The sequence below is a fragment of the Salvia hispanica genome, chromosome 6 (genome assembly GCF_023119035.1).
Source record: "Salvia hispanica cultivar TCC Black 2014 chromosome 6, UniMelb_Shisp_WGS_1.0, whole genome shotgun sequence".
Classification (NCBI taxonomy): Eukaryota; Viridiplantae; Streptophyta; class Magnoliopsida; order Lamiales; family Lamiaceae; genus Salvia; species Salvia hispanica.
In genome coordinates this window covers 8,609,731-8,625,524 of record NC_062970.1, presented here as the reverse complement: position 1 = coordinate 8,625,524, position 15,794 = coordinate 8,609,731, and the positions used below count along the sequence as shown (strand labels likewise).

Below are 15,794 nucleotides of genomic sequence, written 5' to 3'. Positions count from 1 at the left end.
ATAGGTTATCTTAATTTAAAAACAATAGTGAACCTATGCAATAACAATAATCAGCAATTACATCAAATTAATTTCTAATTTTTACAAGAAACAAGCAGGACAAGAATTTTCCACAATTAGTCGTGAAAGTGTATCAGCATAAAAACGCTCCTCATTTTAATTTTGAAGTGTAATCAAATTAATGACACGAACTCCGTGTTTAATTCAAATTGATTGACTTAATTTTGATTTATTTTTATTTATATTTTAGTTGATCGAGATGAAAGGATTCTCTCCAACTATTATTACAGAAAAATGTGTAAATTTGAAGATTATATATAATTCTAAGACTAAGAATAAAAAATATCTTAAATTTAAAATTATTTCATAGAGGAAAATTTTGATAGAAGATACTATTTTCAAGAGTTTTTAGACCGAATAGCCCGATGAGTTAGCTCGAAAACCGGCGGGTTAGGATTAGGGTTGAAAATTTATGACCCGAAAAAGTCATAACCCGCACCCAAATAGGTCGGTAACCCGAGTGGGTTGGCCTCAACCCAAGTGGATTAGCCCAATTGACATCTCTGTCAATGATGTTTTAAAAAACATTGTTTGAAATATGGTTTAGACTAATGGACATTAAGTTTTAGTGCTGATTCATTTATCTTCACAGAAGTACACATTTCTTTTTTGTGTTGTTTATAATGTTATGAATATTCTTTATAATTACTCCTATTTCGTATTCCTATCTGTAAATATATTTTTATATTTATTTATTTTAATATATTTAGTTGTTAATATATTTTCATTATTTGAAATCTTTTGTCCCGTGCATAGCACGAGTGATAACACTAGTTCAAGTAAAAAGAAGGGATTCACTATGCGTGAACTTTAGCTCACAAAGAATTTAGTAAGCTCGGGTCTTTTAAGAGAAAACTCTCGAGTGTTACTATGATGGCATGACAATATTTTCATTGTATGTATGTATATTTTGGCATTGTGTTCACTGAGAACCTTTGTACTCAGCTCTGCAGGTAATTTTAAATGTGCAGGTTGAGCAATGATGGAGGAAATGTTGAGCAGAGTTTGATGATTACTCTTTCACCCAAGTAAAGATTCTTGAGGTGTATGTCTTCATACATGTAACCGAATTAAATTCCAATGCGTACTAAGGTCTTGGACAACGTCACCTGTTCTTATATACTCTCTGATTAATCTCTATTGATAAGTAAGGTTTTTCATTTAAAGTCCTGGATACCAAGTGTTATATTGAATTTGTTTCCCTTGATTTCTAAGTGGAGATTTCAAAATTGTTTATCCCCCTTTCTGTTCCCATGCTCTAATTTCCCACCCCTAGTCACGATTTCCTTCTTTGCTATCCTTAGCAAAGTGTGGTCGTGACACCGACGCTTTGGTATATCATGGTATACCGATATACCGATTGATTATTATATATATAAACAAAGTTGATCCAAACAAGAATGCATCTATATCTAGAAATGCAGCTCAAATCTTGGCCCTATGATTAAGTGATCTAAAGATCAATAATTAACCAAAACATGGAAGGTCATTTTTATTTAGTTTTAAGTCATTTTACGAAATCCGAGTTTGATGTCATTTTTAGTTCATTTTAGGTCATTCATTATTAAAATGACCTAATTATACGCTAACAATGACCCAAACATGCCCTTCGTATAATTTTGTTATGTGTTTTTATAATAAGATCTAGTTTTGAAGTAGTTGGACACTAGAATTGTTTTTTTTTTTATTAATATTTTGGGTATAATAGATTTTTTTTCCGATATACTACCTCCGTCCCCCAAATTTTGCTACACTTTGACCCGACACGGGTTTTAAGAAATGTAATGGAAAGTGAGTTGAAAAGGTTGGTGGGATGTGAGTCCTACCTTTAAAGTATTAGTTTTATAATAAAATGTGAGTAGGAATGAGTCAGTGAAATATGGGGTCCACTACCAAAAATAGTAAAAGTGAAGTGTACCAAATTTTCAGGGATGGACCAAAATAGTAAACTGTATCAAATTTTCAGGGACGGAGGTAGTAACAATTATAATGGTATGGCATGCCGCACCGCAAAAGTACGGTGATGCGATATACTGAAAACACGGTAACGGTATCAAAAACTATCTTACGAATTTCCGATATACTAAAAAATTCGGTACGATATCAGTATGGTGTTTTGTCATACCATATACTATAACGAACCACACCGGTTAAATGCTGGTCAAAAAAATTACTTCATGCGATTATTATTAAAATGCACATTCACAATTCAAAAAATTAAATGAAATGCCAATTCTCGCATTGCTCTATAGTGCAGTTATGGCAAAAAGCGACCTCAACGAAATACAGAAGCTAACCGCGCAAACCAACCTATTCCAAAACTCAACGCGAATCAAGAGATACAGATCGAGACCACAACCGATCCGAACACAATGCTAAAAGCAAAGAGGAATTAAGAAGCAGGCACTAGCTAAAGGTCCGTGTATGCATCCCTTTTAATGTTTAATTTCCTTCCGCAAATTAGCACATTTAGCTTCCTTATGTTTCATCTCCTTCCCAAAATGATAAGATGCGCAATCATATTTTCCTGCACATATTTACATTATTAATATAATTAGACGATTTTCTGCATTTATGTAAGATTTACTCGTAAATGGAATGTCAAAAAAGTAAAGAACCCACACCAAAAATAAATGAATATCAAGATTCTACTCTGTGGATATATTTCTAGCAATTATACTTTCTATACTTATGTTTTAATTACTTGATTTGCTTTCTCTTTTAGCTTTTTTATTGAAATGCATTATTATACTTTCTATACTTATGTTTTAATTAGTTGATTTGGTTTCTCTTTTAGAATTTTATCGAAATGCATTTTAACTTGTTGCTTTCTAAGAGATGAAGCAAAATTCTTTGATAGTGTTGCGTCCTGTTTGTTTCTTCATTTTCCTGGTATGTATCTCAGTAATTCTTAAACAAAAACTATGTTTTTTATAAAAAGAAACCATTAGTTTGTTATTAAGTTGATGGAATAAGACTACTGACTTGTCAATTCAAACAAATATTCATTGGAATTTTTTTAGTATTTTGTAGCACAAATTTTTTGGGCTTTTTTGGATGAAACTATTAATCCCTGTGTAGATACTTGTGGTGTTATCTTTGGCTGCTGTGTTGGTCACATTATGGTTCAACAAGGTTGTACCAATCGAGAAGGAAGTGAAGTTGATAGCTCACAACATCAATCAAGATTTGATATCACAAATTCACAATGCAGCTGCATTCTTCTCTCCCAGCAATGCTTCAGCCGTCAACATTGCGCGGATTTTGAGTTTCTGTTTGGATAATAATGATCCCCAATTGACAAATATTGAATCAAAGGTTGCTGTTTTATATCTATAATGAGTTCAATATACAGTTTTTCTTAGTTTTCTTGTGTTCTTCAAATGATGCAGGTGGTTCCTGCACTATTTCAAGCCTTTTCAACAATTCCATACCTGTCTCAGATTTCTTACATTGGTTTGAATGGCTTATTCTTCGCGTATTGTAAAGAAGGGGACGAGCCTTTTGCATTGTACTCGAACTCAACCTTTCCTGCACGAAAAGATGCAGAAGAGAAGAAGTACACATGGTATTTGCAGCCTGCAAATCGTAATACGGGGAAGCTATATGGAGTGGCGACTAAGTTTCCCGCACCTGAACTGGTTAAAAGTAGCTGGTTACAAGGAGCCTTGAATAGCACAAATGGATATGCCTCAGTGGGGAGTGGGTGGAGAGATTCTCAAGATGTTCTGCTACTCAGCACTGTTCGGTTGGATGGAAACGGACTAATTTCTTTAGGCTTCCGTGTGAAGCCTATGGTTGATTTCTTGGTTGCTCAAATGACCTTTTATGATGGAAGCTTGTATCTGTTTACAAAGGATTGGAATGTGACCATTAAAGGCTTCCCAAGCAGTCGTGTCAGTGTCATCTTGGATGGAAATCAGGTTTTGTTTCAGGTGTCAAACCCCGATGATGGCCAGCTCCAGACAGTGGGAAACATCAGTTGCAACGACGAGCGTATTTTGAGCATTGGAGGGAACAAGTATGTGTTCAACTGCTCACCAGCTAAGATTGCTGGAGTTGAATTTGTAAGCATCATCTTTGAATTAATATTATTTCGTTTGAGAATTTTGAATGTATATATTTGTGGTTTTTGGTGTGTCAGGTGTTTGTGTTGGCTGTGGCACTTGATAAGTACTCGAGCCTAGTTCACAAGAACATAAGATTGTGCTTTGCTCTGATAGTTGTAATGGTTGGTGCTGTGGTGATCACGATATGCATTTTCGTGTCACTGATAGTGGAAGCTGCTAGAAGGGAGATGTCACTGTGTGGCGCATTGATAAAGCAGATGGAATCAACCCAGCAATCGGAGAGAAAGAGCATGAACAAGAGTCTCGCTTTTGCAAGTGCAAGCCATGACATTCGTGCTTCTCTAGCAGGCATAAGCGGCCTCGTAGAAGTGTGTCGCACTCAGCTTATTAAAAGGGACCCTTGCAGCTCACAAGTCCTGGAAAATCTGTTGCAGATGGAATCCTGCACGAGGGACCTTTTAGGTCAGTTTTTTTCTGAAGCCAACCATAACATGTGTGTGTGTTTTCTTTCATGTATCACATCCAATTGATTTTATTGATCTGTTCAAGGGATATTGAACTGCATCCTTGATATGAGCAAGATAGAAGCCGGGAAGATGCAACTTGAGGAGCAGGTGTTCGATGTGGAGCAGCTTCTGGAAGACGTGGTTGATCTTTATCATCCTGTGGGCATGAAGAAAGGGGTAGACGTAATCTTGGACCCATGCGATGGGTCCATCGCAAGATGTTGTTGGGCTAGAGGTGACAGGAGCAAGCTGAAGCAAATATTGAGCAACTTACTTAGCAATGCTGTCAAATTTACCACAGAGGGACATGTGAGTGTTGGAGCTTGGGCAAGAAAACCTTGCCTCGAAAATGAAATGCTTGGCTCCTCTCAAACCAACTGCTGCCTATTCAAGATTAACAGACCAAACAACCAATCAAACAGCGATCCCAACTGCATGGATTTCACATTCGAGGTGAACGACACGGGAAAAGGCATTCCAAGGGAGCAGAGAAAATCTGTTTTTGAGAACTATATCCAAGTGAGGGAAACCGCGGTGGGACAGCAAGGGACTGGTCTAGGCCTTGGGATTGTGCAGTCCCTGGTAAGAAAGATCAAAATGACTTTAGTTTATTCCATTCATCAATTGATTTGCTTATTTGAATTCTAGGTGCGCCTAATGGGGGGAGAGATAGGGATTGTGGACAAGGAAGTTGGCGAAAGAGGCACTTGCTTCAGTTTCAATGTGTTGATGACAGCACGCCCGAGCACAGTCGATTTCTGGGAGCCTAAACCGCCAAAATCGCGAGTGGTGCTGCTGCTGAAGAGCGATCAAAGGAGCAATGTGTTGCAAGCCTTCATGAAGAGGCTCGGGATCAAGGTGCACACGGTGAAGCAGCACCAGCAACTCGGTCCTACTTTGAAGAAAATCAAGCAGAAAATGATGAACCTATCAAACCATAGCTGTAACAGCTCTTCGAGCTCCAGATCAGTCCCTTTGAGCAGCCTCGATGGCGTTGATCAGTCTGGAATGGTGCTGATGGTGGTGGACACGCACGTGGGGGCTTTGTCGGATATTAAGAGAGAAATTGGGGATTTCAGAAAGGATATCAGGTGCTATACTAGGGTGGTTTGGTTGGATTCGCCGGATTTTGATCAGGACGAGCTGGCGCCACCGGATTTGGTCATCTCGAAGCCATTTCACGGATCGCGTTTGTATGAGACGGTTAGTCTATTACCAGAGTTCGGGGGCATGGCTACGAGGAGAGGGGGTGATATTTCACCTGCGGTTGGTAGTGCAGAGGAGGAGGTGGGGAAGCCATTGGCGGGTAAGAAGATACTGGTGGTGGACGATGATCCCGTGGGGCGGAAGATAGCTACATTTGTGGCTTGTAGTCTTGGTGCGGTTGCTACATGCTGCGAGACTGGGGCGGCGGCGTTGCAGCTTGTATGCGAGAGGCTCAAAGACGGGGTATCGGGTAGTTTCGATTTCATATTGATGGACTGCGAGGTACCATTATTTATGTCTAACTCTAAAAGAGAAATAGCTCAATTAACACTAGTAATGATAAAACAATTTCATCAATATGAGTTATGATGAGTGGTGAGTAATGTTGTCGTTTGGCAGATGCCGGTGATGGACGGAAGCGAGGCGACTGCAAGGATTAGAGAAGCCGAGGGCAGTTACAGCGTTCGAACAACGATCGTGGCGTTGAGCGCCGGAGACGAGATGGAGAGGAATAGGATGATGGAGGCAGGTGTGGATGCCTACATCACCAAACCACTCAATACCAATAATCTTCTCCAGGCTCTATCACCACTCATTACCACTTACAGAATGCCAGAATCACCAATCTAAGCTGAGTTTTTCACACTAAAATTACACATAATTGTGGATTTCAAATGTTTTATACATACTTGAATTAAGATCAAATGCTCCTATTTTTAGCCTTTCTTATTTTGAGATACGACTCTCACTCATCTAGACTAGATTACTTGAGAATTTTTGGTACGAGTGTTCTTTTGTTCATGTTTCACATCTGAATCACACATCATAAATGGGAGAAAAAAAAATTAATTTCCCCAACCAATATATTATCTTACTCTGGCCAATATTCCTCAACAGTAGAGGAAAAAAACGTACGAAGGTGTGATAGTCATGTTTTGTAGTATCAATGCTCACTTCCTGATATTTTTTGGGATCTATGATATTTGTTCTAGGTACTGATCACATATTTCTCTAATATTTTTTGCTATGAAAATATTTGGTTGATGGCTTGATGCATATTACAGTTTGTATCTCGAATACCTACACATTTTAAGTTTGTGAATTACGTTATTAACATACTGAAAACTACAAAAGTAGAAGCAAAATGACCATCATCTTCAAGTGCTAGTGGAAGATTCGGGTTGCCTTCTGTGCCCCCTATTTCTTAAGGTAAGGTGATTACCCCTCCTAGGTTTACAACTAGACAACTACCTGAGTTTATCATAGGTTCAATCGTAAATGTCTGGCCCGCCTTCATAACTCCAACAGCCTTATTTCCTGCTCCAGTTAAGGCTCTATGGGAGAGTGAAGTCACAAGATGATACAGAATGATGATGTATAATATTATTACCTAAACACTCATATCAAGAGTCGTATTGCAAAGATATATCAAGAATTCATTCATCTCATGTCAATCCATTTTTCGAAAGCAACTCTGTGAGACATATACATGCCTTATCAAATACCCTCACAGAGAAATATGTTAAAAAGAGTAACAATCCAACTCAATTTTGAGGATACTTGCATAATGGGGTATATTTGGTGCACAGTGGAAGAGCTCACCAATACCATGACCACAATAAGATCTCGCCTGTAGCACATATCAGGATTTTCAAAACATAAACCAAAAATTAATAAATAGAGAAATAAGAAAATGCTCATTTACCACAGATAATCCAGACATAGATGCATGACGGCTAATAATTTCTCCAATTTCCCGAAAACGTACACCAGGTTTAACTACAGAGATTGTGCACAGCACACAATAAACAGCCAGGAACATGATTCCAGATAAATGAATGAACTTATCAAACCCACAAAGTAACTAAAAGCGAACAAAATTTGAGTATGCACATATTGTTTGAGTGACAGTGGGAAAGTACATATGAAGATGGAGAAAGTCAGAAGAGAAGTAAGTAGATAAATGATGAAGGTGATTATTTGCTCATACAGCAAAAACCTTTTAAGTTCATCTACAATAATAAAACAATGATAACACTTACCAGCTGCTATTGCAATACCCAAGCATTCGTATGTATGCTGAACCAGCCGTTTACATGCTTCATCAACATTACCCACAAAGAAGGTTTCATTCAAGTCAGCTACAAAAGCAAGAAAAAGTTTCAGTGTCTTATGTTACAACAACAAATTATAGCTATCACCTAGAGTTGGCTATGAGTTTCCTTACCATGTACCCCTTTATAATACACACTCACATCAACGTTTACAATATCACCATCCTGTAGTTTCCTGAAAAGTATACTTGGAAGTGAGTAAGAAGGTATTTCCTTACAAAGATAATTACCTAGATCTGTCACTATCATCATGCATGATAAACACTATGTCGTCTAAACTTCCCACATTGAATTTAGAAGAAACGAGTTGAGTTCCTGGGCAAATTACTTTTCCTGAGGCCATGAATCTAAGTTCTTCAGCCAAGAACAAACAAGTTAAAAAGTAGAAGAAAATAATGTGCTGAAGGTTCATAGGACCCAAACCCCGAGATATACATCAGACACTAGCTATAGCGCAAGTAGGATAATCAAATACTACATCTGTCACATTCTAAGTGAAGCATTTCCTGTTCGGCATGACTTTTATGCAGTGTTGTTTTGTGAGTTAAGTAGAGAGAGAATAAAATAGAGGGATTGATGTTTCCATTTTAGAAAACGTGCAATTAGAATGGGACATTCCAAAAAGGAAAACATGTTACTTTGAATGCGACGGAGAGAGCATAATGAGAAATGGATTTAAAGGATCAGCTATCATGGCATGTGATAGTTCTTGTTTGGGTTTATGACATACCTTGCATCAGGAATCCCATGGCAGATAATTTCATTCACTGATCTAAGACAAGTAAGAGTTTGATTCATGATGATTTAGGACTAAAAAGTGGTAAGCATATGAAAGAAAATTCAATGTAAGAAGTACATACGTGCAGCAAGACTTCGGAAAGAAATTATAATTCAATGGAGATGGATATCCTCCTGGAGGAAAAAAAACGACCATAGGAAAATCATATCTACCATTTAAAACAATAAAATTATTCACAGGACTACGAAATATAGTATAAATGTGAGGTGTGGCAATCATACCAGCAGCAATTGTTGCTTCGTGAACCACAACATCAATTTCATCTGTAGTAATTCCAGGTTGTATAATCCGAGCAGCAGCATCCAAAACTTCCCTAGCAATCTGGAGATAATAATGAAAGGTTTAGCAAGGATCCATATATTGTTTATTGGATGTATAACAAGACAAAAATTGATGTAATATGTTTCAGTTGCACATTTACCAGGCAAGTTTCTCTCATTCTCTCAATTTGATCTGGAGTCTTGATCTTGATAAATTATATCATGAAAAGCAATTGCATTCAGTCATACTAGTATAAGTTAAGATTGTAAGTAGAGCACATAAGTAGAGACTAGTCATGACTACCTCCACAACATATTGTAGATCACTATTGGGCTCAATTTTAGGAATTCCCTGAAAAGATGGAAAACAGATAAGTGAATGCAGCTGAACAGGTAGCATAAAGAAATCATAACGCAGTAAGCATTTGAAGTATATCAATAAAGAAACTTACATCAATTGCCCAGTCAGGTTGCTGAATATGAGTTGGTACCGTACGTTTCTGTGATATTGGATATGGTCTTAATGGCCTGAAAATGACAGAAAAGTATAGCATATAAGAAATAAAGCATAAATTTTGGTAGATGGAATAGGGGTTAAAATCAATAAATATTACCCAGTCCAGTCAAAATGTGGAAGTGTTGGTGTCCGAGCTCGTCCTTCCCTTAAGCAGTAGAGCCAGCCCGAATCTTGTTGAGTAGAATTTCCAGATATAGGATTGGAGTGAAGAGATTTATGGGAGGTCCAGGATGCCTTGAAACAGTCTTGGGAACTGGAAAGAGGATTTCCATCAACAATAGGCATTAACAACAGGAATGAAAGCCTAATCAGTTGTTTCTAATTCACTAGCTTTGATGATTATCAATTGCCTTGCCTACTATTTCTAACTCCAATACAAATCGAATCCAGCTTCAAATAAAATAGATTCCAATTGCAGAAACGTAATCAAATTACGAACCAGAAAGAAGCAGCTTCACGGGGAAGCTTGAGTTGTACGCATTTGGGGCACCTGTAAGCAGAGCACCAAAACCCACCAACATTAACAGTGCACAGTCATAGCAAATCCAGCAAATTAACCATAAATTAAATATATAAATAAATAATGGAAGAAGAAATATAGATCATACTGGAGATGAGCAGGTTTGGCGCATCTGGCACAAGACAAGCCCACCGCATCTGATTCTGATCCACCTGCCATCTCTTATCCAACCACGGTTTATACACAAAATACTTACAAACAAAAACCGTTAATCAACCATCGCGTTTCAGAATTAACACGCTGCGATCATACCTTGCTGTGCTGTATGATTGCCGAGGTCAATTCCAAGTCTATGATTTTTGCAGATGAGAGTGTGGAGATGGAGATTGGAGGGAGGGTTTAGTAACTAATCAGAAAACGGTTCCTTTGGTCAAAGTCAATTTGTTTCCAATTTTATACTCTTCCGTCCCAAGATAAACGACTCATATTCCTTTTTGGGACGTCTCAAGATAAGTGACTCATTTCCTTTTTTGGTATTCTCTCTCTTACATTTTCTCTCTACTTTATTCACTTTCTACTCTATTAACAAAACCCCATTTCCTTAAATCCCGTGTCAAAAAGTTTGTGGTTACTTATCTTGGGACGGAGGGAGTATGATCTATCCATTATTTTTAGACCAAAATTTCGGTTTTTGCCATGAACGTCTTTAAATATAGCGCACAAAGTTATCAACTAATTTGGATTGTAGACATATCTCATTCAACTCGACCCTGATATTTTTCAGTAAAATTATACAGACGTGGCTAGTCTAAAAAAAACTATTCTTAGAAAGTCTGAAATTTATAGCCGGAAAGTACACGTGGCTTTGATTGATTTAGGAAAAACTGTCTTTAAAAGTCATGATTTTTTTAATTTTTTTGATATTTCCCGTGAACTACAAATGTAATATACATTTGTGACCTATCATTCCAACTTGGTTATCAACCGATGTGGTTGGTAAGAGCATCCACAATGGATGTCCGATCGCGCGCCCGATCGGCCGAGATCGGGCTCGGGCGTGGTCGGGCATCCATTGCAGTCCTCGGACACGCCCGAGTGCGACCGAACTATCGGTCGCGACCGATCCCGAGCCCGATCGATCGGGCGTTAGATCGGGCGCCCATTGCAGAGGCGCGCCCGATCACGCGTTGGCCCGATCACGCGTTTTTTATTTATTTATTTATTTTTCCTTTTCAATTCTATAAATATACCTTAATTTCACTCATTTTTCACACAACTCTCTCACATTTCTCTCAACTCTCTCTCCATTGCAATATCTCTTTCACTCACTTTTCCAAAATGGTTCCCGGGGAAGATATTGGTCGGTCTATGGAACGCGCAATGTTTGCTTTCGGGAACCAGATTCTCACCGGTATTCGTGCAATACATGAGCAAGAGCAAGCCGAACAGCAGGTCCCGAGGCCCATCCACCGACGGACATCCGTCCGTCGAGAGCATGTCCTAGCTCATCAACGTCTGTTCAAGGACTACTTCACCGAACATCCCCGGTGGGGCGCGCCGGTTTTTCGCCGACGGTTTAGGATGCGGCGAGAGTTGTTTCTCCAGATTGTTCACGCGTTGGAGGCGCGCGACGAGTACTTCCAGTGGCGGGAAGATGCGACCCATAGAAAGGGTCCATCCCCGCTGACGAAGTGCACTGTTGCGCTTCGTCAGTTGGCATACGGCACTACGGCGGACATGTTCGACGAGTATCTTCACGTCGGGGATACAACTGGCTAGGAGTGTCTGGTAAATTTTTGTGCGGGCGTTATTAACGCCTTCGGCGCCACATATTTGCGCAAGCCGAATGCCCAAGACTGCCAGGACTGCTGCGGATGCACGATACGGTGTACGGCTTTCCTGGAATGTTAGGGAGTATTGATTGTATGCACTGGGAGTGGAAGAATTGTCCCGCAGCGTGGAGAGGCCAATTCACCAGTGGGTATAAGGGTACCCACCCGACGATGATCCTTGAAGCAATCGTTGACCACGGTCTTTGGATTTGACATGCTCACTTTGGCGTGGCGGGGTCCAACAACGACATCAATGTGCTGAACTCGTCCGGTCTCTTCACCGAGCAATGCAATGGCAACGGTCCGGTTATCAGCTTCACTGCCAACGGACGACAACATCATATGGGGTACTACTTAGCCGACGGCATTTACCCGAGATGGCCAGTTTTCTTGAAGACGATCTCCTGTCCAACGGGTGCGAGGAGAGAGTTTTTTGCGGCAAAGCAGGAGGCTGCACGGAAGGACGTGGAGCGAGGATTCGGTGTGCTTCAAGCGCGTTGGGGAATAGTGAAAGGCCCGGCTCGTTCCTGGTACAGGCATCATATCGCCAATGTCATGTACGCGTGCATCATCTTGCACAACATGATTATTCACGACGATGAAGCCGCTCCGAGTGCAGGTCATGCAGCCCCGCCGGTCGTTCGAGGTTTACCCTATGGACTCAGCGAGAGATTACAAGCTCAAGAGAGCATGCGCAACCAACAAGCTCATATTGATCTCATAAACAACATGATTGAAGAAGTTTGGACACGTAGTGGTCGTTGAAATTGTACCTCTTTATTGTAACTTTAAAATAAAATAAAATTAAGTAATGTATGTTTTTTGCTAGTTCTTTAATTTAGAAGTCTAATTTTGCTATTTATAATTGGTAAACATAAAAAAATTAAAATTAAAATTGAAATGAGAAATGGATAATAGATAGGGCATGCACTAAGGCTCCACCATTGCAGAAAGATGAGGCATGCTGACGTGGCAACCACTAGGGCTCTCACTGGACTATGCACTAGGGCATCCATTGTGGATGCTCTAACGGTCATTTTGGTTGCAATTAGTTTGTCTCCTAGATCACCACTCTGAATTGCCTCCTAAACCTCATCATTGGTCATCCTTGGCTCATTTTACAAGCTACTCCATCCATTCACAATTTAAAATTACACTTTGCTTTGTCGAAAGTTTTAAGAAAAATGTAAAAGTAAGAAGATAGAAAAAAGACGATGTAATGTCATGTGAATCCCATTTTTATATTAGTAAGTTTATAAGAAAATGTGAGTACAATGAGCTAGTGGAAAAGTGAGATTCACTTACCAAAAAAGAAAAAATAAAAATAAATTTAGATATTATTTCATGGACATGCCGAAATAACAAATATAGACATTATTTCGTGGACATATAGAGTCTATGTAGTGGGCCACCACTCGATTGCACTCAATGAAAGTATAATATTACAAACTAAATAAGAGAATTCGTTTCGACTAGCCTAACAATAGAGATAACTCTATTGTTCGGTAAACTTCACATTTCCAATATGAACAACACTAAAATATGTAACATTATATTAAGGCTTAAACTTCCATCCTTCAAAAATAGTCTTATTTGTGCGTGGACGATATGAATTTTACTACTATTTCCTATGTCCCATTAAAAATGAAACATTTTTCTTTTTGGATTGTCCCGTTTAAAATATTTATTAACATGGAGATAACATCATCTCTACTTTTTCATCTTGCTTACTTTATTCTCTTCTCATTAACTCATAAAATAACACTAAATCCCGTGTCCAAAAGTAAATACTATTTTATTTCTAGTGGGACAGAGAAGAAAAAACAAAAAAATATGGATAATTAGGAGGAAAAAACAGAAAAAATGGTAACAGAATTTCCATAAAGAATAAGATCAATTTTGATGGATGGATTAAAATAAAGAAATAAGGCGTTTTTTTTGAACGAAAAGAGGTAGTATTAAATACTCGGATAAAGATATAAAAAAAAAACTTACTTATTTATAGTGCAAAAAGGATGGGACTGGCGTCATGCTTTTCTAGATTAATTCCCATTAATGTCAACAAATGAGAAATTTATGAAGCCTAAGGTGCCGTGCGAATGCGAAATAAGTGTTCAGATTTTTCTTCGAATTGCCTAAACTAATTTAATTTTCAGGTCTATAAGGAGAATATTTTGTTGCTCTACACATTGAATTAATTCAGCTACCAAACTGAAAGTCTCGATGGACGTCATTGACTCACTGGTTAGCAACCAATACTGTATTAGTAGTATAATTTTTTCATTAAACAATAGTCTATGAGTTAAGTAATGAAGATAAACAACATTGAATTGGTGTGAAACGAACATAACGAAATTTTAGTAAAAGAATTACCTTTACTGAGAAACTTGTTATGTCTTTTTTTATTATACTTACATTACATGATTTCTTTTTTCGTAATTATGTCTTCTAGTAATGAGCGGTTGATCTTTTTTTATTTCCTTTATAAAAACTATAAAAATCTTTGTCGTTTGATATTATTTCCATTTTTTAATAACAATAATAATATTTTCTTTAGTTAAAACTTAAAAGGATGAAAGATGTACTAGTATTAACTAATCTTATTTTGTGTGGTTTAACTATGTAGAAAGACACCTCACTATTTTATCTTATACTATACCACTACTAAACACTGAAAAAATAAAAAAATCTTTACCAAGGATGAAGGATACCAACAGTTTAAACTCCAAAGTCCTCGATATTTTTTTAAGTAATCAGTCAAAAAGTAGTTTGAAACATCGATAAATGGTTGAAATAATAACATATATTAATACATTACAATCGCAATATAGAGACATATTATATATCTCCACTAACTAAGTCTATTAAGCATACTATTACAGTATTGCTTTCCTAGATTTAAATATCACTCACACTATCCAACATTATACTGTATATAATTTAACCTTTTAAGTAATATATATACTAGTTAACATTGCCTAGTCTCTTATCTATGATTAATTAATTTCGCACGAATAGTATTTAAATTCATGTATATATATATAGAGGGATGTATTCAGGTCAGAACCCCTAGTATAAGTAAAACTCAAAACACTTGCAGTCCATTGGATCTTATGATCTAACGGTTAGATTAATGTCACGTGTCATCTAATGATGTAGAATTTTAGACTAATAATGTAGCTCGGATAATAATGTAGCATTTTAGTTTAATAATGTACAGTTTTAGTCTTACAATGTACATTTCCATTATAATAATGTACCTCGGCGAATAATGTACATTTTTAGTATGATAATGTAACTTATCACGTGCCCATCCAATCTAAGGATCTAAGGGGGTTTTGTGATTAGTCTGTTTTTCTATTTAAGATCTTGTAAGGACCCTACTATATTTTAGATATATATATATATATATATATATATATAAGATTGTGATCAATTGAGATTATTTAGGCTAATTGAGAAATGAGATGCAATATTAGCCACTCATTTTAAATAAATGAGTGGTCTAGATTTTGCCACATGAAAAATATTTTATGATTAATTAATTGTAAAAGGGCAGAATGGTAATTTAGTTAAAAAATCTATCGCTGATTCAGTCCCTTCTCCGGCCCCAATTCCTAGGGTTTTTGCTAAGGGAAGATGGCATAGAGCTCTTTCTCCAGATCCAATTCATAGGATTTTCGGTAAGGGCAGATCTCACAGAGTTCCTTATCCGGCACCGTCACCGGTGCACAAGGAGAAATCCGAGAGTCCGACACCAGCTCCGGAGGCCTTCGACGGTGCAGCTTATTCATATTCGGACTGGATGGATCCGTCTCCTGCGGCGGAGCTCAACGGAAATGAAAGATTTTCTGAGCAGAAGTCCGTCGCCGGTTCCTGAGACTGAGGGTGTGGAAAATCTTGTAGCATCACCGGTGTAGTCTCCGGAAACGCATGGCGTCAAATTGGTGCTGCTAATTCTCACTAATTG

At 37.9% G+C, this 15,794-nt stretch overlaps 4 protein-coding genes across 8 annotated transcripts; 3 read left to right on the top strand and 1 right to left on the bottom strand.

Moving 5' to 3' along the window:
- Window positions 1-2,898: 2,898 nt before the first annotated feature.
- LOC125197237 (histidine kinase CKI1) lies at window positions 2,899-6,577 on the top strand. The gene is made up of 7 exons (XM_048095957.1): window positions 2,899-2,952; window positions 3,142-3,378; window positions 3,453-4,127; window positions 4,205-4,592; window positions 4,680-5,218; window positions 5,285-6,124; window positions 6,242-6,577. Exons 1-7 carry the CDS (start codon window positions 2,899-2,901, stop codon window positions 6,470-6,472), a joined length of 2,964 nt encoding a protein of 987 aa, XP_047951914.1. The 3' UTR covers window positions 6,473-6,577.
- Window positions 6,578-7,086: 509 nt separating this feature from the next.
- On the bottom strand, window positions 7,087-10,293 carry LOC125192209 (methionine aminopeptidase 1A-like). Of its 5 annotated transcripts, XM_048089724.1 has the most exons (14): window positions 10,141-10,291; window positions 9,972-10,022; window positions 9,630-9,785; window positions 9,468-9,543; window positions 9,320-9,367; window positions 9,177-9,221; window positions 8,977-9,076; window positions 8,817-8,868; window positions 8,687-8,728; window positions 8,070-8,131; window positions 7,885-7,983; window positions 7,548-7,621; window positions 7,403-7,472; window positions 7,093-7,176 (listed from the first exon to the last, which is right to left on the bottom strand). In XM_048089724.1, exons 1-14 carry the CDS (start codon window positions 10,209-10,211, stop codon window positions 7,169-7,171), a joined length of 954 nt encoding a protein of 317 aa, XP_047945681.1. In that variant the 5' UTR covers window positions 10,212-10,291; the 3' UTR covers window positions 7,093-7,168. The 5 variants fall into 5 exon arrangements, with proteins under 5 accessions (XP_047945682.1, XP_047945685.1, XP_047945683.1 ...); XM_048089725.1 differs by lacking the exon at window positions 7,548-7,621 and having other exon boundaries at window positions 7,087-7,159; window positions 10,141-10,293; XM_048089726.1 differs by lacking the exon at window positions 7,548-7,621 and having other exon boundaries at window positions 7,092-7,176; window positions 10,141-10,293.
- A 1,037-nt stretch (window positions 10,294-11,330) lies between these two features.
- On the top strand, window positions 11,331-11,771 carry LOC125194631. Its single transcript, XM_048092880.1, has one exon. The coding sequence runs from the start codon at window positions 11,331-11,333 to the stop codon at window positions 11,769-11,771; it is 441 nt and encodes a 146-aa protein (XP_047948837.1).
- Window positions 11,772-12,166: 395 nt separating this feature from the next.
- Window positions 12,167-12,589, top strand: LOC125194630. The gene has a single exon (XM_048092879.1). It carries the CDS (start codon window positions 12,167-12,169, stop codon window positions 12,587-12,589), a length of 423 nt encoding a protein of 140 aa, XP_047948836.1.
- Window positions 12,590-15,794: the final 3,205 nt, after the last annotated feature.